Here is a 26,575-nt window from a genome sequence, read left to right on the forward strand (position 1 = left end):
GACAACCGACAGTGATCATGTGTCCGAATATTTTAGTCCATACAGTGAAGATCAGAGCTTAGACATGCTCACAAAAACCTTGGGGATTCCGAAGGGTTCTTTTCCTAATATGCGCCAGAAAAGTAATTGACTGCCACAAACGTAAACCGAAAACATTGACAAAAACTTTATAATGCACAGTAAGATATACCAGGTTGAGGTGTTTTTTAATTTTCTTGAAAGAAAAAAATAAATAAATCAAAACAAATCTAGCGGAACGTTCCGGTAAGGAGGATAAGCGTAGTGGAGGTTGGAAGATCACAAGACTTTCCAGAGGCAGAGTTGTCACTTCAAAAGGGGTTGATTGAGAACCAAACTTCCATCATTGAATCCATGGCTGGGTCGTCTTTGAGAAATGTAACCAATCTCAATGGCTAACTGGTTAGCGAACGTCTGCTCTGTTTCATGCTATCCAAAAGAACCTCAGACGTACAACAGAAAAAAAAGTTAACTAAGTAGTCTGCTCCTCACTGATCATGTTAGCCGTGTCTATATTTGAATCAACTTTGCCGTCTGAAATGTCAATTAGGCTACAACAATTGACTTCATGAATCATTCCATAATTTCTGGACTATAAGGCGCATCTCTATATAAGCCGAAGCAACTATTTTTTGGGAAGAAATAATATTTTAAAAAATAAAAAAAGCTGCATCAGGCTATAAAAAATGCGTTGTTTACTGCATGTACAGCACGATTTTGTACTGTGAATGCACATAAAGATACAAAAACAGATGCCTTTTAACACGGCAACAACTTTGCTCATTAAAACAGAACAGACTCAAGAGAAAAGAAATCGAGCTTCATTTCGCCTATTTTCTGAACTATAGAGCGGTGAAAAAAAATCCACAAAAACGCTGCACCGTTGAATTAAAAATCTAGGAAAAAAGTAGCGGCTTATCGTCCGGAAAATATGGCATTATTTGCTACGGACACTTCACTTATACAACTACGGTAGCAGAGGATTCACATAAAATTGACCCTGTTTGCTAAAATGAAACGAAAGGGTTTGCTGCCTGAGCATGAATTCTTCCCACCGATGTGGGCGGGGCCTACCTTGTTGACCAGGTGGCCTGTGCTCCACCTCCATGTTAAGCACAGGAAGGGGAAATGCCTCTGAAAAGAGCCGCCGAGAGGCATAGCCGATCAGGCTACCAGCTGCTTTTTGTTTGGATTATCAAAATAAGTCCGGAAGCAAAATTTGTCACGATCTAGCCATGTCTGGTGACACCACACGCGGGTGCCCATGATGGAAAATGATGCGATATGATGCTGCTTTGGCCAACTTGTGATGTTTTCCTCTCCACGCAACGTACCTTCCCTCTTTTGCAGCTGCTCCTCCCTCTGTCTCATTATTCCCAACTCCCCCACTATAGTTTCTCCTTTTTCCCAAGCTAGAGTGTTGACGTGCGCTTCCTTTGCACTGTAAACATGAGCTGCTAACTGTAATTACCCTTCAGAATGGAGTTCCTGAGCTCAAAATAGTTTCAAACGACTCGCGTTATCCGCAGCTGTGGCACCAAAATGGTCTCGTTGCGCATGAGCCCGTTGTTCATTCCACCGATTTACAGCAAGTTACAGTATTGTTGTCTCCGGAAGCAGAAACTGACAGACAGATTTTCCTAAACAATCTCAATTCTGTTCAGTTTTCGTGGGGTAGGTTTTATATACCTCATCATTTTCAACTCATAAGCAACGACCGTAAAAAACAACAACAACGGAGACGAGTCATTTGTGCCAGTTTTAGTGCAAATATGTCAATTAGCGCTGTCAAATTTGCTCCTGATTTGTTGCCAACGATAATCTGGGTGCTGAGACGTCAGTCACAGATTTTAGCTCGCGCACATGTGACACTGGGCCAAAAAACAGTAAAGTGTGACAACTAAGGGTCGGTATTTGGTGCACAAGGGCCCGATTAAATTCGATTTTCAATTCATGATTCACTTTGATTGATTTTAGATGAAGGATTTTGCGCAGTACCAATTTGGCTTTTCATGTGGAAGCCATTCTCAGAAGAAGCAATGCTGCCATTAGTACAAACGTCTTGCTGTGACGACGTGCATTAGTGAAAATCAGAATATTCACATTGGGAACTGAAGCCAATGCAGTTACATTTATCATGTATGTTTTATTTAACATGACCTGATCAAAACAATAAATACGTCTGCTTTCATGCTTGTTGGCGCTGACGTCACTGCTTCCGCCATTTTTTTTCCTATCATTTTTCTCGCGTGAAGTCGGTTACATTTATGGGGAAAAATACATTATTAAACGTATCGTTATATGGTTTTATGAATCAATATCATGTTATGAAAAGGAAAATCATATTAAATTGATGTGTTGATTTTTTTTTTTAAAAACCAACCCTAGTGACAACAAATACCAAATCTAAACATTCAGTCCATGGATAACAAAAATGACGGAAGAACTAACCATTTTGGATAAGTGCTATTGTTTCAAACCAGAATACCAGTTCACAAACGTACATATGCATTTCTCAGAAAGAGTCGATATACTACAAAATATTAGTTCAGTGATTTACAGGAAAAAAAAATTCCAGTCCATTTCAGATTGTTCAGTCAATGTAAATAAAACGGACTTTGATCTTTGGTCTTTTCTAAAACTAACTATTATTCTGAACATAACTTTAGGTCCGTTAAATATATTGGCCCAGAACGGATTACGTATCAGTCTGTTTATTTTCTCATAACGGGTTACACAACCGTCAATCAGCTGATATCAACACTGCATATGTGGATTATGAAAAGTTTGACCTCTGAAACATGTGTGAAGTAGTCCAAAAGACATGCTACTTACCGGAGTATCTACGTGCTTTAATGGCAGCTGAGGAGTGGGAGGCTGCGGAGACAAACCAGACAGTCGACTGATTAGTCACAAAATGTTGCCCCACTATTTATATTTGAAGAGCATTATTTATACAGAAGCTAAAATCGCAAAGAGATGAACACATACTGTAGTGACAGAACATAACTATGCAGCCATCCGCCTCCAGATGTATCCAAGAAAAATACTTGAGCCGTGTGCTTAGTTGAGCTCTATAAACAAAACTTGGGACTGTTTATAAGCCGCGTTGGTCACTTTAAAGGGCCCACATCCAAAGTAAATAAGTGCAAAGAAGTGACTGCTTGGAATGCTCCGCATTTGTTCAGCTCTTCAAATACGGGAAAGCATCCAGGAAGTAGCGTCAAATTCTCGACGTGGTCTTCAGTGCGACACCAAAATAAGACTAGGAGCAGGTGTGAAACTTAAGGCCCAAAAGTCAGATAAGGCCCACCACATCCTTTTATGAGGCCCGTGAAAACAAATCATGTGTGCTGACTTTTTTTTTTGCTAAAATATGTACCAAAATTACAAAAGTAACAGTGAGAAACCTGAAGCATTTTCTTTGTCTTCAAACTATGAGCTGATATTTGTGCCACTAGAAACTGAATCTGAATATTATCGATTTGAATGTGAATTGCTTAACTTGAATATTTTAATTGAAAAATGAATATTTTAATTGAAAACTGAATTATTGAATGACATAAATTGTAAATTTATTGTTTAATTTGAATCAATTTTTTTGTTAGGAACTGTATCTCAATAAACTTGAAAATTAATTTAAGACTGTAAAATCCGTTTTTAATTTCTCCCCAAGAAAAGTGCACCTCACCAAAAATTCAATACTGCAAACGCTCACATTCAGTTCGCCGAGTAAAAATTCAAACTTCACTGACATACGGGAACTTTAGGTGCCTCTCGGATGAGCAATGGATTCCAGGTACATAGATCTCCTCTACGGCCAAACAGCACGTTCGTTTTGAAGGCCGTAAACTACGTCATGAGTACAGCGCACGTCATCATGCAACTCGCTTCACATATTCAAAAGTGCAATCAAAGATTTTGAAAAGCAAAGTAAAGAAATAAAAAGTAACTCACTACAATTATGATAGGGAAACCACGTACATTGTGGCTGGCGACGAATACTAGTCTGACATCCCTGACCTTTGACCTTTAGCAGCAGCTCGCTGTGTTTGTGTGTGGAAGCTTTGCCCACCAATCCAGAAAGGATCATTAAATTGGAAAAGTGGACTTGAGGGGGTCAAAAAGGTCCGAAAAGATTTTGTGTCGTACTCACAAGCTCATAGTTGGTGCTCGTTTGACACGCCGTGGTGACCTGCAAGAGGAGAGACAATGTGTGAAGGACTGTGAGTCTGTTTTCTTCGACGAAACAGTCTGACCCTGCAGATAATAACAAGCAAGGATCATAACATTGCTTCAGAACGAGAACATCTTTCTTTAAATAGTAGGAAGGCCACCCACCGCCTGCTCCGAGTATCCATGACAAGAGCGGCTCCTAATAGTCTGTTTTGAGCATCTCACTGATTACGATCCAGCAAGCGAGGGAACTTTTACGCATAAAACGAGCTGGTGCGTGTTTGCGCGCAGCGAGACGGACGGACGCTATCAGTGGCCTGCAGGCTCCGGTGGGAAGGAAGCCACCATAATTAGTTGGCGAGCGTGAGAACAAAAGCCCGGTTGGCATTTGCAAGGCTATCATGGAGCATATCAAAATAGAGGAGCTGGAGCAGTATTGTTGATATGCCACTTGATGGTAAACATCTTTGATGAAAGTCACCGTTTTGCTTTCCTGCCAACACGCACTTTGCTTCGCTTCCCGCGGCCTCGACTGACATTAACGTAACTGTCTTGGCGCGGAGTAGCGGCATCATTAGAGAAGGCCACTTCATTTGCAGCGGCGGTGTATTATACATTCTCAACTTGTGTTATGCCAGGACTCACAGTTTCCCACAGACATTAAGTCCATTTTATAGACATCAAAGGAAGTGAATTCGTTTTGCAATAAATTACTGTGAAAAACAAACACAAAAAAAAAAATATCACGTGCCAATTGAACTGCAGAGAACCTTATTGAGGAATTACATTACATTTAAACTGTAGTTGGCCGTCAAGGCCTTCTCTGCTGGCCTAACATAATCAAGAAATCATGATCATATTCTTCACATTGATGTCATATTATATGCTAGTGTTGAATTTGTAGGTGAGAGTTTTTATCCAATCAGAATTCAGCTAGCTCGTGTTACCAGGCAGATTTCACAATACCAGTGGCACGCACTATTCGTTGGGCGGGCATCTCTTCTGTCAAAGTCAATGAGCTTTCAGAGTTGATAGACAGTTGCGATAGCCAATCAGATCACAAGTTGGTTACAGTGAGCCTTCCGCTGAAAGTGATGAACGCTTCTTGTGATTGGATACTCTCATGTGAGGGGGCAGCGTTATGCGGAAGCAACACGCCTGGAAGTCGAAACTGGTTCGAAAATGTAAATTATGTTTTTGCTTTTTTTAAACCACAATGGCCGAAGGAGGGAAAAGTGTGGATTTAATTGCAGATACACTTGCACGGCCACTTTCAAGACGGACTGTTCAAGAGAAGCTAGATCATCCAACACTCACTCAGTACTGTATAAGTGTGTTTCTGTATATTATTTGTCCAGCCATGGTGTCATAAATGGTACTATGAGACTAAGTAGGACTTCACTGAATTTAAACAACTGCATGGACAAAATACAGTTGAATGCTCAAAATTAACGAGTCTCCAAAATAAGAAAATTATGCATATATTTTATTAATCCAAATTTCTGTCCATGAACCACTAACAACACTTCTGTGACCCAAGAATCAGCGCAATACAGCATGTTTGTCAATCCAAAGGGTCAAAAGGCGTCAGCGAGGAGGCTAATGAGACTCAAGAGACGCATTGATGACAAACTTCCACTGTTAACATTCCCAAGTGAGTCGAGCCTGACTACATCCTTATAAGGCGACCGATGTGGGAAGCGAATATAATCTTCATGTGGTTTTCGCCTGCTTAGGCACGTAAAAGAACGGGAATATCTTCGCGGGTCGTCCATGCGCCGCAACATTCTGTTTGTTTAAATAGAATAAAAAAAAAAAAACTGAGGGTGAGGGTCATTTTTTTCAGAAATGAAGCATGCGTTAGAGTTCCCATAGTAAGCTTTCTTTCCGACATCACTTTGCTCCTTGAGAGTAAACCCACAGGCAGAGAACAATTCAAACAATCCAGAATGGAGACAAATGAACTCTAAAAGGGTTCAGCCATGAAACAAAGAGCTTAAAATCGCATCACATCTCGAGGGGCTTCTGGGAAGCCAGTGACCTCTCGCAGGACTCATAAGAGAGTGTTTTCCTCAGCCCGGTCTTCGCTTCGTTTTCTATCAGTTCTCTTGAGAGGGATTGGACTCGATTCCAATCCGGAGTTGCCCACAGTGAGAGGCACTGAACAGGCGTGGGCATATTTATTCCCCCCGGCCGGGCTCGGTGACTGTACATCGGGGTTCAGGGTTGGACTTTGTGAAGGCTGCCAAAAGGTCAAGATTCTGTTTAGAATCTTTATGGACAGAATTTCTAGTCGGAGTCACTAGATTTGGGTCAGACAAATTAATTGTCTGGCCGATTAAAAGAAAAAGTAAAATAAAAATTGTCAAAAAACGTCAGATTTGGGTTGAAGGCCTTTTTTTGCACACTTTAACACATTACAGCTAATGACAAAGGTCATCACATTTTAACATTCCTCCTACAGTTAAAAACGCCCGCCCCCAAAAAAACAAAACAAATCAACTGCAGGAAAAAAAAGGTAAAACTGTCAAATCATCTTTTAATGTTGTAAGCATTCAGGGACACAAAAAGAATTTTAATTTTAGTCATTATTTTATCATATATTTTATTTACGATATTTTGCCCCATTAATCGGTCATCTGAATTTTAATTCGCCAAACATCTGAATTGACCTTTAAAAAAAAATAAATAAATAATCATATCATCATTATTTCAGGCCCTGTTCTCTGTAGTGTATATCATCTAATTGTCAAAAAGTGCATTGCCTCCATTGGGGCAACCACACTCACAAATCCCTGACAATCCTGCAGAGATAGCGCCACGTCGACGACTGCTTGCCTGAGAAATTGAATTCCACGCTCACCAAGCAATGGCCAAATAAGGTTCGAAGCTCAAAAAAAAAAAAAAAAACCTGCATGGATTTAAACATGCTGGCTCTCTGTTTTCCTTGGAGAGAGAAATCCAGCAAGCGCCTTAACAGTGGAGAGTGCCTGTTCATCTCTGATTTGATTTGATATTTTGACATGAGGGTGGGATGATGCTGCACAAGCTTTGCTACATTCGGAAGGCTAAGTACAAAGGGTGACCTGAATGCATGATGTGCATGACCAGATGGGGTCCAGAACTTTTGCACCGGCAACCGGTGTTGGCAGGGGGAGCTGATAGTACTTGTTGCTAATGCTAACAACTAGATGCTAGCCAGTGGTAGCCACTAACGCCGGAGGCTTGTGTCGTGTCATACAATGACGCCGTAACAGCGGTTTACTAGCGTCCTAAATTAGCGACTGAAAATGATGTCGGGATGGCGTTGTGTTGATTGTGGTGGCAATGTTACGTTAAAGAACGTTGAAAGGTCGAAAATGGAAGTCAAGCTAGCAGTTATGGGACCACAATGGCAAACTTCAAAGTAAAAGTCTTCTAAGGCTATTGCATTGGCATCGATGACTCAATATATTATTCGTTAAGCTTTATTTTGAATTCATCCTTTTCGGCGGTGGCGTGTTTGTTGAGTATGTTTGCTTGACATTTCTGTCTGAAATGACGATGTCGGGACAAGAGACAGGAAAAAAAATCCTTTATCATAAATTTGAGGACTTGTTTCACCTCAAGTTGCCAAAATGCTTCCATCCATGTCTGGTTTCTATTTTTTCTGCTGCCATTATAGTGATTGCGGACTAATCATCATTAATGTGATCACGCACAGTTTTATTTTCACCAGCTATTTTGCGGATCATGCCCGGCCAGAACCGTGAAGATGAACCATTAGCCACGAGACCATCATAGATGGATACAACGAAGAGAAGCCTGTCATTTTTTTAACTCAAATAATAAACTTGAAGTACTGCAAGTTTTTTGGGGGGTTGGGGACCATGGCCCTAAAACATAGGCAATAGGTTGGAGTTTGTAATGTGTGGAAATGACTTCCTGGCACGGAATCTGCTCACTGCATAGATGTCATCACGTTATTTCCTTCCCAACCCCGAAAGGTTGACATGAAATGTTCTTTTGTACGACTGACACCGCCTGTGGTTTCAATAAGCTATAGAATATCGGCTGCCTGGACCGCAGCATGCTGATATTTAGGATGAGCTCTCCTCCCAAGCGCCACAGTTGTGTGATGGCTTTGTGGTCGAAAAGGAACTTCATCAAATGATAGGCAAGATGCTGAGAGGGGAAGAAGCTGTTGGATCACAATCAGGCCACAGTGAGCGGCGAGTGGGCCAATCATGCTAGTTATTTAAATTTAAAAAAGGAACTGATGAAGATCAGATGTGGAAGCCACATATCGAATACATACCTACCGGTACTAAACTATCGAGAAGCATTTAAGTAGCAAATAAAATGAAATGGCTACTTGATTACAACACAACTCGGCATTTTGTACAGTTCCATACTTTTTCCATATTTTAGTTTCAGCATGGAGATTTAGCGTAATAATTACATAAGTTCATTCAGTTCACTAATGAATATAAACGCATCCTCACGGGATACAAAGTGAACAAGAAAGAGTCGCAAGGTGTTTAAGAGTATATCTGTTACTTATTTATTATTTAATATCTCTATGTCGTGGTACATCATCATTATTACTATTATTACTATTATCTTTAGTATTACTTTTACCAAGGATGAGACATAAATGAGGAAAAAATGTTGAAGGGGCGGGATCTAAGTCTTGACTTTTTCCCCACTTCCTTTTGAGCACGGAAAACTTTGTCCGCTGCGCTTTGGCTATTTTTGCTTGTCGCTGTTGTTTTTAAATATTTTATGTTTATTATTTTTGTAATTATTCTTTTTTTTCCCTACATGTTCAAATAAGCATTTGTTCATGCGGGATTGCAGCTCACTTCGGACCAGAAAAACCTTTTGAAATGTCACTATTATTGCGTCTTCTAAACATTGTTTCAATGCACACTCATGGGGCAAATTTGAATGGCATTTTTTTAATACACCAAACCTTTTGCTGATGTTCGAAGTTGATTCCGATTACTTGTCTTAGCTCACCGAAAGCACAGTGAAGTCAGGATAAAGAAATGCATTGTGATGGAATGCAAGCCCTGAAGGATTCTTTGCAGCTCAACTAAACACGTTTATTGCAAGAGTGGAGCCGTCTTAGTTTGCGACCTCACGTGTGCTTTTAAAGTCAAAGCACTCGATTCACAACGATTTCATGAGTCATGCTTGTTTAACATTAGCGGACCGGGAGGGGAGGGGGCCTAACTGTGTGGATACACCATTCGTAACGTGTCTCCCACATTTCCCTTGGGGTTGCTCTCGAATGGGTAAACATGTAACCTTCCCTGAGGGGAACCCGGTTCTATATGAAGAGACAAACAGCTGTTCTATTAACATCGGTCTTCACCTTACGACGCTCCAGGGACGCATGACTGGCGCTCTTGTTATGGGCAAGGTGAGAAAAAGGTGGAATGTTTTCTCTGGAGGTTCACAAGCAAATTAAGAACACGGTGCCCGACGGCGGTACAGTAAAAGCAAATTCCAATGTTTTGTCTCACCCGTGAAGAGGGGGAAAAAACCCCGTGACCTCTCAGCCAGCCACTCATGTTTAACTACCGCTGAAGGTCAGAGTCGAGTGATCGCCGACATGGTCATCGTGCGAAAAAAAGTATGAGCGTCTTAATTTGATCTCATGCACAGCTGTGCACATGCACCTCAACTACGCGTTTAAAGAACCTTTGGAGTGATGTAGTTCAGCATCAAAATAATAAATAAATAAATAATTAAACAAACGTCCCAGTTCTCAACACTGCAAGCAAATGCTTACCTGCACGCTGGAACTCACTCGTCTCTCCTGCTCTGCCTGCTTTCAAACTTTGCATTTCCACTGGCTGCACAACAACCACCACCCTCAGCCCCTCCTGAGAGGACAGAGGCGAAAGTAGACGCACCAAATACAGACACTTTTGACCACCTCCTCAGCCAAAGGCCTCCCCCTCGCCCCCCCCCCACTCCAAACACCAGCCGTAATCCCGGACGCGTGCCAGAGAGCTTCTGAAGTCAAGTGTGTTCAGCCGATGGACTGAACCAGGAAGCACTCTTTCTTTGTGCTGCTGGCTCCGACTGCGCTATCCGCTGCCAAGTTGTATTCAAACACACTATATAAGGCCAAGAAAGCAGCTTGGGGCTGCTTGGTGCCCAAAGCAAGACGGGAACTGTATCTCTCGCTCATGAGCCCTTTCTGTCTAATTCCCTTGTCCGCACTCCTTCTGTCTGCACTTTCCTCAAAGCAGCTGTTGAAAGAGAATAACGATCGTTGCATCAACGGCGTCGCCAGACTGCATTAGAACGGGGAAAAGCAGACTCGGTGAGCAAGTGGCGAGGTTGGGGGGTTTGAATCTGGGATGGGGTCTTCCCGTGTGGCCTTAGAGCCTCAGAGGCAGACGATCTTTTGTGAATCAAAACTTTAATTTAAATCACAGGATTAAAAAGTTTACGGGAGCAAATGTAAGCAGGAGAGTACATGAGTAAAAGGGGGCGACAACATTTTTTTTTTGTTTGTTTGCTTGTTTTGGTTTTTATGCAGCTGACCTCCATAATGGAGTGTGAGTCATTCTTAAATGAAGCAGGACAGGATGGAACAGGATTTTTTTTTCTTACTATCGGGATGAGACAGTACGGTATTTTTGTTCTGTGAAAGTGGGATGGGAAGGAAGTGAAAATGCACTCCCGTGTCCCCCTCTAATCAACATACAGAGGCCGCAACATGCAGCCTGGACTCAAGTCAGAATTGTGAGGTGGATGTGCTAGGACGCTTCTCGTCCTTCCTCCTCTTGTGGCATCTGACCACATTTTAATACTCCTTGAGATGACCGGCAGACTGCTGGTGGAACAGCAAGCAGCTAATATGAGGACTATGAAGGTTGGGTCCGAAAACACACACAGCAGTGTTTGAACGTCACCGAGTGGGAATTTTTTACAGAAGGAAAACGGCAACTGATAGAGCAAACCGTTTGCTTGCTTCTGTCTGTATTTGTGTATTCAAAACAAACGACAAGAATCGTAGCATCAACACATGTGGCGTGCTTTCATGTAAGTACTATTTTCAGGAACAAAGCCTCATGAATACAGTTATACTCTCTCACCTTGCTCTTTAGCAAGATTCAAACATCCACTCCCATGTCACCGCTCTCTGAAACCCACACAGCAAAATCTCTCCTCTGATTCTTCTGAGCCGCAGAAAACCACTGCAGCAACAACCAGCACACACGTCCAAGATGGAGAAGGGAAAAAAATGACGATACCAAACCAGACTTTTTGCATCAAGAGTTGCCACGAGACACAATTTGCTTGTTGATTTGCATGCATTTAATATTATGCGTGCCACACGATGGCGACATCAAACCTTCTTGACACCCTCATCCAAATCATTATAGGCCCCGTTAAAGCGCCGTAAAGCACATAAAATGTAAGAACACCTGCATTAAAGCATTCAAGCAATTGCGTGTGCGCTTAATGATGTCAACAATGGGATGTTAAAGCCTCTAATAAACATAAACAATAAAACCGTTGCGAGTGCTGACACGTTTACTGTTAGAAAGTCTGAAGGTTGAAAACGAAGGCACAGTTTCCACACGTGAGGAATGAAACGATGTTCTCCTTCAAAAGATTTCCCGTTCAACGGCAGTCAAACATTTGAGCCAAGAGGCAAGCAATGAGAACGTCTGAGATGAGGGTGATGGAAATTTTCAACATTGTTTACAAAAAAGAAAAAAACAACTCTAATCATTCTCCTACTGTTGTGTCATTCTTGAACGATTCGTTCAAAAAGAACGAATCTTTCCAGTGAACATGAGTGAATGGATCACTTCCCCAAGTGATTCGTTCGTTTCTCAGTACATTTAAGCTCAAAAACGCGCATTTTGTCAATCATTGCGAATGACCAATCAGCAGCCAGTGTCAGATGGAGGAGAGATTTTACTGAAAATACTGCGACGCTATTGGCGTTCACATAATCAGTGAGGTCATTTACCGTTCACAAACGATTCAGTGAGTGAACGTGATGTCATTTCCAGTTCAGGAAAGATTCGATGAGAGAAAGGGATGTCATTTCCCGTTCACGAACGAGTCGGTGAGCAAACCCGATGTCATTTGCCGTTTTTATTTTTATGGGAGGAGGGGGCGTTTTGGGGAAGGGGCTCAGGTCACGCAAACGATTCGGTGAACAAACTGTTTGACCGATTCTTTTTGTTGAGCGGATTCTAATGATTCAGTGCATGTGCAATGCATGTGGTGACATTCAAGGGCTGAAGTGGGGAAGCAGACAGACAGACGGACCTTCGAGGGCCTGCTGGAGGAAACGTGTTTGATATGCCAGCTAACGTGGGCAATCAACGCATCACTTCACATCACCTTATTCGTCTTGCACGGAGTCTTGAGTGAAAATCACTCTGGGCTATGAATTTACAAGTTTAGTGTAGACTTCAGTGTTTTCATTTTCCCCATGAATACGGTTTGCTTTTGTTGTTAATAAATACGTTTTGGAGATCAGTCCCACTTCCCCCCATTTAGGTCCAAGTCTTGCCGCCACACTGGCAACTCTGACACTTTCAGTAATCTCCCATAGTCAGATGTGTACGACACAGCTAATGCTTGAGCGCAAATGCCAAACAGTGAAAAGTTTCACACAACACACCAGCAAACCAGAGGTAAATGTCTTACCTTCACTTCACATTTTTTATGGCAGGACAGTTGACAAGCTGCAAGAAGAAAGACAAGTATTATTTGTTCCGTATAATGTATAGCAAAACACAACACATGCAGACGCTGTCATGCTTCCTTTCCAGCTCACTGCCCAGTCAGTGAGCTGGAAAAGAAGCTGCAGCAAGGTCAGTCTGCCTCCTTGTACCGTACATGCTGTGTGGTGTGCTACTGCCCCCAAGTGGCTCAATTGCGAACACCAACCATAGCGCATGACAAAGGAATTTATTGATTTCAGGGGGGTGTCCAAACTTTTTCTTCCAATGGGAAAAAAAACCGGAATGATGGAAAGGCTACTTTGAAATTATTTTCCTTAAATTTAAATCATAAGCTAAAAACAATTGATTTCATATATAGAATATCAAACATTTCGGTAATGAAAGAATAAGTTTGAGCTTTTTCAGGATGTTGGTGAAGCCCACTATGATAAAAGTGCCCCGCGGTGAGCAGCATTAGAATCATAGGTCCACATTCAGAAAGCAAAACGAAAACAATCTGAACTAAGATGACCACGCAAAGCAGGTCAAACAATTGTCATTCACATCTTTTTGCTGCGGTGGAAAATTATCTTTTGTCTATGTCTTACTGAATTAATTGATGAGAGGAAATAAATGCCATTATCTATCCATCCATTATCTAAGTCACTTCTCCTCACAAGGGTCGGGTTGCGGGCGTGCTGGACCCTCTCCCAGCTGTCTTCGGCAGTAGGCGGGGTACACCCTGAACTGGTTGCCAGCCAATTGCAAGGCACGCATAGACAAAAAAAAAAAATCCGCGCTCACAAACACATCTAGGGCCAATTCAGGGTGCCCAATGAACCTACAATGCATTTTTTTGGAATGTGGGAGGAAACCGGAGTACCTGGAGAAGACCTACGCAGCCACAGAGAGAATATGTTCCACACAGGAAGGTCGCAGCCAGATTCGAACCCTGTACCTCTGAACTGTGTGGCCATTTTGCTATGTTGGCATTATTAGGTGGTGAGTCAAGAATTTTGAGGAAAAATATCTATTCCATTTTGGAATTTATTCCTCTAATATTAAAAAAAATTTAAAAAGTGAAGTCATCACTGTGAATTTTTTCCAAATGTGCTGTAAGTAAAAAGTGAAATACATTTCCTGTGGACTGGTACAACCAAATTATGTTTTGTTTTGTCCGGTTACCTCTTCACTTATGATAGCAACCAATAACAATTGGAGGGGTGTGCCATTTTAGCGCAAGGACCACTTGCTCCCCTAAAAATGTAGCGTAGCCGACGGAGGAAGAAAAGAGGGATGAAGGCAATACATGTTCTCTCCTCCACATTTTCCCCATTTCCACTCTCCGCTCCGCCTCTCTCTACCACCCCACTTTTCCTCTTATCTAGGCTAATTCAGCAGCAGCTGCAGAAGCCGTGCTAATTTTAACAGCAAATCCTTCGCCAAAGCCCCAAACCGGCCTGATCTCCAACTGCTGGGGCTTTGCGTTTTTTTAGCACAGAATTTTGCTCGGTAACCACCAAAGAATGGCGATGTATGTTTGCACCAAAAAAAAAAAAATGTGCCACATGAGAAGGCGACTGGATCACAACCCAAGAAACACAGGGATGGAGACGAGGATTTCCTGAACATCATCAGCCTCCATTCAGTGAGGCATGCTAATGTTTCTGGCAGGCGCGATGGCAATTTGCTGAACTAAACGGACAAAGTAGGTCGTCAGCAGCCGCAGCCATTCCCAGTGCGGTGGAAGAGGCAAGGGAAAGGTTGCCACCAGATACACCTTCATTTGATTATCTGGGAGGTCGGGTGAACAGCTATAACCACAAAGAGTTCATTTGAGCAAAACGGGGCGGGAGGAGTCACACGGTGACGAACGGCACTCACCTTTGCAGACGAGACCCTCCTTGGTGATGGCCTGCTTGCATATATCACAGCTCTTGGCCTTCTTGAATGGCTTCAGCTTGAAGGAGTGTGTGTGGACGCCCTCCAGCTCGTCAGGCTGAGGAGGAGCGGAAAAGAGGAGCTCGTCATCACACAGAGTGCTCACCTCAACGTTTGTCCCATGTCGTCTTAAACACGCTCAAACAGGAGAACTCTTGCCACGCTGTTTGCAACCTTGTGCAACACAAAACGCCAGATGAGAATTTTTTCGCTTCCAAGATGTCGCTTTGAATGACGAGTGAATGAGAAAAGTGAGGAAACCGTCTCACAGCTACAAAATAATAATAATAATAATAAATGTTTGATTGAAATTACGAGACATTAAAAATGTATCCAAGTTCACACTAAGGACTTAATTTGTGAGGCAAAAAATCTTTTTTTGTTGTTTTTTGTTTTCTTTTAACAGCAATATTTCATTTAAACAAAGACAGCATCCATAAAATGGTACAAGTTTGTCCATGCGTTTACACCGTAGTAGTGTGTGAGCGTTCAGGGTGTTCCCCCCGAACGCCACCGTTGTCTTCCCAATTAGAGAGAAACCGAGCAAAAACTCTCCTGTTTGGAATGTTTTTCTTCTCCTGAGCTGTCATTTTCCCATCATCCGTTCTCCCTCGGCGGCCTTTTCATGAGTCATAGCAGCAATGTCATTTCCTCTGTGTGTTTGTGCAGCCTGAAGAAGATAGGGTGGGCTCTGTCCTCCTGCAACTCTCGGTTGAAAACAACTTTTTTTTCAACCCATTTACCTAAGCGGCTGCCACGGCAACATGGGTCTGCCTGTCGATTGATGGAGGCAGGAGAAACAGATCAAATTGAGCCTTTTCTAAACTTGTACAGTTTAAAAAAAAATAAGAATCTGTGCACTGTTGGCCTCCCTGAAGAGGCCCAAGAGAGAGACTCAAGATTATTCACGAGAGGCCGAAGATGGATGTAGATGAAGGTAAAAAGAGGGCATAAAAGGAGAGTGGATGGCCCAAAAGCCGAGGACGGACGACGAGGAGAGGTGGTGTTTCTCTGAAGCTTATAGACAGCTCGCGCAGTAAATCAAGCATTGGTGCTCCTCTCCCCGAGGTGCACTTAGCTAATGAAAAGCAGCACTACACCACACTGCCTCGACTTCACTTAGAGCACAGAGGCCGGACCGCGAGGAAGGCGAGACAGAGGCAGCGAGGCGGGGCGGGGCGACACACCGACACGCCCAAAGACAACAACCGTGTCCTTCGGCACGGCGTGAATGCAAATTAGTGTTCGCATGTATGAATGGAAACATGCGTGAATTCAATCAAACACCAAAAGCACTCAGCAGCACCAAGAATTTGGGTCGACACCAAATGATCCAGTTTCAGATGCACCCACCTCCTGCGTGCCTGATTTTTGTCATTTAAAAAAAAACAAAAAAACGTTTGACTGAGTAATTCAGGAGATTGCCGCAGCTCCTCCCCCTACAAAGTTTTGAGGTTGGAAGAAAAAAAATAAAACTGACACAGAAATGAATAGCGATCCATTGACGATGACTAAAATAAAAAATCTAGCATCATTTCGCCATTCAACGGAATATTTTCAGAATGCCTTACTATTCATCAATATTTACCCTAAAAGTGTGCAAAATAAACTCTGAAAAGCTCCCCACACATCATTGTGACTTTGACTAAAGATGATGTAATTTTTCCTGCAGTCCATTAACTCTTAAAGAACAGGTGCAAGAAAGTCTCAAGTCTACATTTCCCGAGGGCAGCAACAACGAAAATAAATCGTTTTTCCAAATATGAGCCGCCCACTACAGCCCGTTAACGGCAGAAAACAAGAAACATTTTAAAAGAAACACACATTGACTGCTATTTTGTTTTGTCTATTTTTGTCACTCTGTTGCCATATTATAAAGTTTTTTTTTTTTTGGTCAACGCATGGACATATTCCTGTAAATATGAAATAATATCCCAATCGTGTATGCTGCAAAAGCACATCTCATCTGAGTTTGACATGTTAGTGATAAATGTTAAATCGGGGGTGCCCGGGTTGCGGTCCTCGAGAGCCCCATGCAGCTTGTTTTAGATGTCTCCCTCCTCCAACACTCCTGGAAGACATCGAAAACAGTCTGGGTAGGAGCACTTGAAGATCGTACAAAAAATGCTACTGGCATTAATAGTAGTGATAGACTCAGGGCCGATACCGATTATTAGTAGTCAGGTAGGCCGATAACCGATATTTGAAGCCGATATTCATTTGTTGAAAAAAGGGGTAAAAATGGTGTCAAAATTTTGAAAAACAGCCACTCCAAAACTTAATTTAGCTAAACTGCCTTTAAGCACATGTTTATCAAACAACTTTGGTGATTTACATGTTACAACTTTTTTAAATCTTAGAAAATAGAAAACTTTATTTCAAAAGTTTAACAACAAGTGCAAGGAGCTCCCAGGCTCAGCTGCATGTATAACAGTTCAATGAAAACAAATATTTCTTTAACGTTTACTACGAAAAATAGTTTTCTATTCGTTGTGAGTTGTAGTAGACTGACGATTATTGAAATTTCGGCAACGTCTGTTGTAGCGCGTGTGACTCAAGGTGAAAAAGCAAACAGGCAGCTTACTGTTGATTGGTTGCCACCCACTGCACAAGGAAACAATCACATGGTGCTGTGAGCTGGTCAATCTGCTTCTGCAGGCAAGGCCACCAGCACAGCAAAGAGAGAGAGAGAAACTTGTGCTGTGAGCCAAAATAAACCATTTTTTAATTTATCGGCCTTGAAAGTTAATAAAAAGGTCGATGCCGATTATCGGCCCCGATAATCAGCATGGCCGACAATCGGTCTATCACTAATGAATAGTAATGTGGTCTCAATTGTTTGTTTTGTCAATATGTGCTACCGATTGGTCGGGTGAAAAATTCATCAGATTTTGCAGCAATGATGACGAAGCGGCTCGCCGACGTAGCGGATCACATCGGAACTAGTCTGAGACTTGGCATGACCGCATCCAGCCGAGCGAACACGAGGAGCAGCACCAGACTCGGCAGAAACAAACATGGCCTGGAGCAGGAGAGGTCCTGCACGCCCCTCAGGATTAAGAAAGAAAGCAGTCACACCTGCTTTCAATTTCCACCAGATTGAAATTCTGCCTGGAACAAAGAGTGCCTTTGTGAGACTGACCGGGCCAAGGAGAAGGGCAAACCCGAGCATATGCTCTGCATTCACTTTTGCATGCTGTGGTGCTAACAAAAGCATGTAATTCCGAGTAACCCCACTTCAAATCAAGATGCTCCATGAAAACAAATTCATGAGGGCCAACTCCACATGCAAACGCTTACGCAAACGGGCCACGGATGAAGGAAGGCGACGAGCGGCTCTCACGGAACTGCATCGCCACATGGGAATCTTTTGCCAGGCTTAGCTCAACGACAATTGATTGCTTGATTCTTGACCAATCGGACACTGGCGCTGTCTGGCAACCTTAATGCTCTCCACCAGGACGCCGAAAACATCATTCAATGCCCAAAAAGGAAATTCTGACCTTTTTTTTTTGTATGATCGCACTGTCATTGGTTAAATCTGTTTCACAAAACGCCAATACCACCAGGTTTATGGTATAGCAGAGGTCACCGATGGGGTAGCCCCACGGCCTGTTCTAAAAATAACTCACCAGTGATGGGAAATTGTGATTTTCTAGGAAAACTGTGGAAATTATCATTTTAAAACGCACACACTGGCAGACATTCATAGGAATAAAGTTTTGCACAAATGTCGAGTATGTGTAGCCTATCTAAGATGATTTTAGGCAGTAGGCGGGGTACACCCTGAACTGGTTGCCAGCCAATCGCAGGGCACACGAAGATGAACAAAGACTCGCGCACACACTCACACCTTGGGACAATTCATTTAGAGGGTTCAATCAACCTGCCATGCATGTTTTTGGAATGTGGGAAGAAACCAAAGTACCCGCAGAAAGGCCACGCAGGCCCAGCGAGATCATGCAAACACCACACAGGAAGGCCGCAGCCGGCCGGGATCGAACCCTGGACTCTTGACATGTGAGGCAGACGTGCTAACCAGTCGTCTGCCGTGCCTTGTGAGAAGTTAATTAAACAAAATCTTGCATCATCACTTTCAACAGCCGTAATAATTGTTACATACTTTCTTTTTGTCTGATGAGTGACCGTGATAACATTACATTACATGAACTTCAAATATATTTATATGGAAAATATCCCTTTCCACTTTCAAAATAGTCAATTGTGTGACATTAAGTGACACTTTGTGAAGCGCGGAAGCAACATGGAACGCGTCAACGACGTCACCAAGACTTTGACCAACATGCTCCTTCCCCTTTGTATGATGATGCATCGTGGGAGTATGGATCAGTGTACTAGAACATAGATATGAGTTCATCATGTTTTATTAATGACAGCGAATACAGTCAATCCCAGCGGACTGACTCTCTGGGCCCGTGGCCAGATTTTGGCTGATCGCGCAGAGAAATGCTGCGCGCTGACAGCTTTGTGCCGCTTGTGTTAGCATGATAGCAACAGTAACGTACACAAAGTGGAATGAGGCTGCCACATGATCAATACAAGATCACACACTGATCAATGAGCTGCGATCATGAAGTCGCGGCTACTTATGATTGTGGGGGCATCCGCTAATGGAGGCAGAATGAATCCGCTGGAAAACACACACACACACACACACACGCGACGAAGAACAAGATTTTTGCTTTGAAATGCAGATTGTACAGAGCATCTGCACAGCATAATGTGACACACAAATTTGCGGGATACGCACGCAATCGGTGTGTTTGGCCGGAGTGACATCCTCAAAGAAGATGACACAGAGAGAGGGGGAGAGAGAGGGAGAGAGAGAGAGCTGCAGCGAACCAAACTAAACCAGCTTTTAATTTATTGGCCTTGAAAGTTAGAAAAAAAAGGCCAATGCCGATAATCTCCAAAATGCCAAATATCGGCCCGGCCGATAATCGGTCTATCACTAATGTCGACCACTTTGCATCAGTGGCATTTTCTTTGTCGTGTTTTCATTTAAATAGTATTTGACATTTTCTCATTTTACACACTCATCAAGTTCAGACAGATCTCATATAATTTTGACATTCCTGTTAAACGCGGTTATCTCACAACGTAACGTAAGACTATCAAGTTTTGTCACAGGAACAATTTCACTCTAAAACATATTTCTATTTTCTTCAATTACGAGAGGAGTTCTTGTTTCAAAAGATGAACAAATCACAGGTGGACCAGTATCCCGGGTCCAAAACAAAAGCATGAAGCTTAAGCTGTTGCTGTTATCTGGACACACAACTTTGATAGCAGCACATTAGTTGTTACGGGGCATAGCCATGCACATTTGACACACACACAAACACACACACAGAAAACAACAGCATCACATACTCAGAGGTGTGTCACGGCTGTAAAAATCCAATCAAAGCCTGATTGATTTTCAAAGCTCTCCGGGGATTTGGTTAAGTCAATACGGGACTTTGTTAGACAACGAAAGACATGACAGATCTGGCATACATGTCCAATGTCGCCGTGACTGTGCGTTAGGATGCAGCAAACATGTATTTCAGATGGATATGTAGCTTGCTAGGACACATACTACTGTAGGAGTGCTGCTTGTGTCAGCGCGTCACATCTAATATTCACTCCCAGTGCATGGGCCTGATAAATGATTAATTGCGTGTATTTGGGGAGCTTTCTTCGAACCAGCCTCTCGCACGTCACTCCTGCGTGTTACTCCTCACAGCCCTTGAGGTCTTTCCATCCCCCCATGTTGACTTGACATTCTTCTGCATCCAGTGGCCACTGATGTTGGATTGCGCCTTTGCAAAGTCTCGCGTGGCTTTCACACTGTATGGGAGGCTCTGTCTTCTAGTGCAAGACACAAAAGTAGGGCAGAAGTCTCGCTGGAAACATCATCACACAATGAATGCTAAAAACTAATGAATCCATCGAAAGCCATTTGAGAAATGTTGGAACGATATATTCAAGATGCTTCAGCAGCAGCAAGAATAAGCAATACATGTGAGTAGTAATGTGGGCGGAGCTTCATGTTCTGCATGTTCTTGTCCAGCACGGACAACGGTTGCGGTGCGTGTCCTGCTTCCCGACATACTCAGTCAGTCGCGCATAGGAGGAAAGGCGAAGCAGATTAAATTATACAGGAGCGAACAGAAATAGCTCCAGTGCAGCGGCCGCCTGGACACACCGGTGAGAGTCACCGCAAGAGCAGCGACGAGATTAGCCCCGGCCAGAAGATGGGGTTTGGGAATAAGCAGGCAAGAAAAGATTACTCCAGAAACTATTATTAAACTAAATGCCAATTCTGTAACGACTCCACTTTGACAAGAGGACAAGATGACTAATCCATCAAGCAATAAAAAAAAAAAAAATCCTCAGACTGAAATGAATGTCTTACCCAAAACATGCAGGAGAGGCACACCCATGTCCGAGCCCGTCCGGCCAGAACGGAGGGCAGAGAAAGAGACACAGAGGGCATCCTGACCCAAGCAAAGAGGGCTTGCCAGCTCATACGAAACAGCCGCAATATTCCCAAATATTCCCAGCATTGCCATTCAGGCTCCGACGGCACGACTGAAGCATCGCAGTTGTGAGCGGCACAAGGGAAAGATCAGTCAGTGCAAGCGCATCGGAGCGCCGACCTCCTCATGCTCGGCGCCCTCGCTCTCAGCGTCTTCTGCTGGTGTCGACTGGTTATGAAGGGGAAAAAAGGGGGGGGAGGTGGGCCCGGAGATGTTCTGGTTCTCCCTCCCTGATTTTGTCAGACTGAAGCACTGTTTCCACCCCCCCCTCCTTAACTCCACTAATCACCTCAACTTGTTCCCATCCAAAATCCAAAATGGCACAAATTACTGTGGCAGACAGATGTTTCATTTACAAGCTCTCGTGAATCCCAGCCCCCCACTCACGCCGTGTCGGCAGCAGCAAAACGTAGCGGATGGAGGTGCCGGCTTTTATGCATCATGCAGTAAGAGAAAATAATTGAGAAGCGCTGCTCTATTGATCGCTGCTGCACTCCATCACTTGCAGAAACGGAAGCTAACCTGACACATAAGCTGCGCGTTTGTTTCAACACGGCGGCATTTAACGGAAATTTTGACAGAGCTAACAACTATCTTCTGAAATAATACGTGACAGATTTAGTGGCCTCCGACAAACTTTTGCTCAACTTGCCTGCACATACCGCTCAATACATTCAATTCAGCCGTTTGCCTCTGCTTTGTTGATGATTTTACACAGCAAAGAGGTCCAGTGGCGCAATACTTGGGGAGTGGTGTTGTTTCCTCAGTGCAACTCTTGTTTGGTGAGGTCAGACCACATCCAGCATGCCAGAATTTTAGGCACACCCAAGATAGACCGTGAGCAAACATTTGGCTTTTATTTGAAATAATGAAACCAGAAAGGCAAAGTTGCCATTCCTTATCGCTTGCGGAGGAATCCATCACAATGGAGCTTTAATGGAAGAATAACAAAGCATCCATCACATCGAGTGCCAGCTCGGAATACTGCAAGCCGGTCAGGGATGAAGTGCGCAATTCCCCATGTGCCGTACCTGCATGCCGCTCAGCCACAAGTGGCTGACATCACTCATTGCGGTGGGTCACCTAGTTATGAATACATGGAACAACGCATTTCCATGTAGCAGGATATTAGTCAAATGAATACGATGAAGCCAACACCAGAGGAAGGGAGAGATCAGAGGACAAAACGGGAAAAATAACAAAGACGGACCAAAATGATTCAAAGGAGATTGATGAACACAGAAACAAGAGAGGAAGAATTGAGGTGCAAGCAAGGGAAGAATATGAGGAGCGATGTACGGTTGGATCAGAACTATTTGGACCAGGGGCAGGCTTTCTGGTTTTGTCCCTGAACACCATTTGAATTAGATTTGAAATCAAATAATCAGCTTTAATGTTTGTGGTTTGGAAAAAAAATTGGCGTTGACCTATGAGAAATTAAAATGTATTAGGGCAGTTGACATACTTTTTTTAAACATTTATATTAAAATGATTTGGATCGAGATGCTTTCACTGCTGTCACCTTTCTTTTGCTCTTTTTTTTTTATTGTTTCCTTTACTTTCGTCTTCACTAAGTGGAAGGTATCTTTATTGTGTGAGATCATGCAGCCGTGACCATCAAAAGAAAATGGAATCACTCTAATCATATGCACCAAGAGGCCTAATCTAACAGGCATAAAAAAAAACTACAAAAACATTTAGACACATATCTTTAATTTAATTTCCACAAATGTAAATTAAAAAAAAAAGCAATCATTCGTCACCAAAATGTATGCTGGCATCTCTACTTATGCCCACATCGACCTCTAAATCTATCAAGATGATTGTCCCAATATATGCTTTCTAGGCATCAAATATTTTCAGAGGATGATGTGGGCAGAAGTAGTGTTGTCGACAAAATTTGCTGATGACCGATTGCAATTTTCCGACATGAGGCAAAGTTTAGTTTTTGTCCATGGCGCGTTTAGCTTGTCCCTCGCACAAACGCACTACGGCAACTGAGGAGGAGCAATTTAAGAGTAATTTTTTAGCCCGTTTCATAAAAAAAACAAAAAAAAAACAAAGGAGAAAAACAGATCTAGACTGGCACAAGCACATTTAAAATGAAGCTCAATTAAAAAATAAATAAATATTTTTTTATTCCGGCTGCTAACACCCGTTGAACCAGGTCAGCTGTTGCAAGCAATATGTCAGCGCAGCCGACGTATTGGATATGGGCAAATCATATTAAAAAAAAAAATGAAGTTACACTGACACAATACAATCAAAAGCAATGCTTTGGTATTAATGAGGTCTGGCTTGATGATATTATCTCCAAGGAAGCATCTTCACATATCGCTTCACTTTGCCACATCCAATGTAGCTGTAGCATTAACGTACTCTAAACAGCGTATTTATTTCATGTAAATATTGTCTATGGTGGTTGTCGCAAAGCGGGGCATTCAAAACTGAGAGCGCGAGTGCTGCACAAACGGAGTATGGTTGCATCCATCAAATATATGCAGCAAACTAAGTGCTGTCTGGAGGGGATTAAGAATAATTTCCCCCTAGCCCCCCAAAAAAATGAAATGCAAGAAACTGAATAACAATGCCGTAGAAGGAGAAACAACACAAGTCGAGGAACGGAAAATGAAGAGAAAGGGATCCACATGTATGCGCTGCCATGGAGTCACCATAGCAACGGAAAAACCTCTGCACATCATCGGCCCGCCACCTCAACCCCCCCTCCCGTCTCCCTGTTACGCCATCTCCTGCCATAACCCAGGCCGGGGACCGTGTGAGCTTGGTTGCCATGGAAACTGAACAGCTCACAGCAGTCCTCGGAGGGGAAGACGCGGAGCCTTACCTCTCCACTTTCACCTCCCAGTCAGTCACATGATGAGCTCTGGCACTGCAGCTGGAGCCATCAAACTAGACTAGAGGGAGGGGGGTAGGGGTGTTACATCATTGCACCCATTTTCTTTTTTTTATTGCACTCCCAAAATGCGTGGCTTATCTAAAAAGTGCAGTATAGTGAGTGTTTAGGTTTGATGAAATCGCACACCTTCATGCCAATTTGAACTAACAAGCCTGCGCAAGAGCTGCTCAGCAAGCCAGCAAAGTCTTCATGCAAAACATTTATACACACACACACACACACACGCAGACGCGCTGGGATTGAGCGCGGGAGTAGAGATAAGGAGCTGCGGCAATTGAGTGTGGGGGGGACGGGGGATTTTGGAGCTAGGAGGAGGGTGTTGGGGCTTGATGTGATGGGCGGCCGCAGCACTGCATTTTTGGATTGAGCATCTTTGCACATATTTAAGTTTAAAAGCTTTTAGACTGACTAACACATGATGTCAAATTAGCCCAAAGAGGGGTGGGGGGGGGATTGGTACAGAAAACAAAGTGTTCTCACAAGGGGAGACATTATTCAGTTGCCATGAAAAATGTTTCCCTCGAAAAGAAATGCCCGGGAGAGGATTAGCTCGGCCGTAGCTGGCTTAATGCGAGTCTCGCGCATGGCAAAATGTCAATTGGCCTTCCTGCTAAAACACATTATCACAATTACCTGTCGCACAAAAAGCCAAAAAGCTTGCCCAGCTTTCCAATTACCGCACAGAACCAATGTCATTCCCTCAACTCCGTCCGGCCTTGATCGCTCAAGCAATTGTGCCATGGCAAAGCATGGCAAAGGGATGAAAGTCTGCCACCCTGTCCGCCCCCCTCACCCCTTGCCAACAGCATGACGTACAATGCAGATAATAGTTGGATTGCCATTTGTGATGGAAAGGTGACCCTATTCCTCCAGAACATCCCGTTATCCTGTAGACGGCAGCCTGAGTGGTGAATCCAAAATATGAACCCATCTATTTGTGGAGCAGCTGCCTGGAGACCATGTTGAGATGTAACACTGACCTTGAATCAGCACTTTGAGGGGCCATCATCATGCACTGAGGTCCCTGCTTGACCGGCAGGACAACCCCCCCACCCCCCACCCTCCCATTAAACACGTCCACACCAATCGCATGCTTTGATCAAGCTGGCCGAATGCATGTAATGGTTAGTTTCATTTGAGGAACGCTCTAACTTAACGAAAATTTTGGCGTGGATGTTCCCATCCATCACTGAATGAGCTGATGCATGGAAGCTAACTGGCAGATTTGCAGAAGAAAAAGTCTCTCTAATCACCCAGTCCCTCCAAGCCCTCCTCATCCCCCGGAGGAGTCTTACCTTATCTCGCTTGAAGCCCCGCAGTGGAAAGAAGCATGCGAAGAGGAACTTGCCCCAGCTGATGACGGCAGCTAAGCACCAGTTGAGGCGAGCCATGCCTGCGTTCGTTTCCTCTCGTCAGCGAGCCCCTTATTTCCGGCTCGGCCCCGAGGTAGGATCCTGTAAGCCCCACCAAAAAAAGAACAACGTCAAAATTCAAAAAAAAAAAAAAAAAAAAAAAAAAAAGAGGGAGAGCGGGATAGACCCCTCGCAAACAATGCTCTCCTAGTCCAACAATCTTGTCTGGCTTTCCATTGTGGCAAATTTAAACGACCTGTCTGGTTGAGTGTCTGCAGCTACAAATTCCCCAAAATTGGACAAGAGCCCTTGATTGGATGGTTGAACACAACCCAAAGCCATACAACTGTCTTCCTGTCTGTCCATCCGTCGGTGCTTCCCAAGCCAGTCTAGATCAGTCTAAGTGTCATGAGCATCGGCGGCTGCATAATGCGAATAGTCCGCCACTAATCGACGGCACTGTTACACACAGACATAGGCATGCCTCGCACTCAATGTCTTCTCTCTCACACACACATCACTCGCCTTTGGCAAAAGAACAAAATAACATAGAGAAGAAAAAGAAAAAAAACGCTGTCCTGGCACATACATCCACAGGCTGAAGAGCCCCCCTCTCATCGCACGGCTCCCCTCTAGGCTCAGGATTCCCGGTGCTTTGCGCTCTCACAGTTACACGCCGCTGCTGCTCTCTCTCTCTTTCTCACACACATACACACACACACACACATGCAGTGATGCTGCAGCACTTACTCAGCCAGCAAGGGGAGGGGATGGATGGGAGCAAAAAAAAAAAAAAAAAAGTGTGTATGTATTGGGAACCGAAGGATTGGTCGAAAAGGGAAAGCGGAATGATGGCAAATGAGAAGGCAGGGGATAAGCAAACAAGTGTACAGAGTGCGTCGCTTGCGTTGCAGAGTGCAGCTGAACAGATGACGT

General features: G+C 43.5%; 1 protein-coding gene across 5 annotated transcripts in view; it reads right to left on the bottom strand.

Annotated features, from left to right (window-relative positions):
• tns1a (tensin 1a) overlaps window positions 1–26,330 on the bottom strand; it is a 50,253-nt gene extending 23,923 nt beyond the window's left edge. The window contains exons 1-6 of one of the 5 annotated variants that reach the window (XM_088290289.1): window positions 26,229–26,330; window positions 25,583–25,741; window positions 14,769–14,883; window positions 12,868–12,905; window positions 4,175–4,213; window positions 2,854–2,895 (exon numbers count right to left, since the gene is read on the bottom strand). In XM_088290289.1, coding sequence (XP_088146415.1) covers window positions 2,854–2,895; window positions 4,175–4,213; window positions 12,868–12,905; window positions 14,769–14,883; window positions 25,583–25,678 — 330 coding nt within the window. In that variant the 5' untranslated portion in view covers window positions 25,679–25,741; window positions 26,229–26,330. Of the gene's footprint in view, window positions 1–2,853; window positions 2,896–4,174; window positions 4,214–9,973; window positions 10,064–12,867; window positions 12,906–14,768; window positions 14,884–21,246; window positions 21,477–25,582; window positions 25,742–26,164 lie in introns of those variants that run through there. The other 4 variants (XM_088290288.1, XM_088290286.1, XM_088290290.1 and 1 more) reach the window with 4 other exon arrangements.
• Window positions 26,331–26,575: the final 245 nt, after the last annotated feature.

Source organism: Idiotropiscis lumnitzeri, chromosome 3 (assembly GCF_059441095.1).
Source record: "Idiotropiscis lumnitzeri isolate Australia: NSW breed Sydney's pygmy pipehorse chromosome 3, RoL_Ilum_1.0, whole genome shotgun sequence".
NCBI lineage: Eukaryota > Metazoa > Chordata > Actinopteri > Syngnathiformes > Syngnathidae > Idiotropiscis > Idiotropiscis lumnitzeri.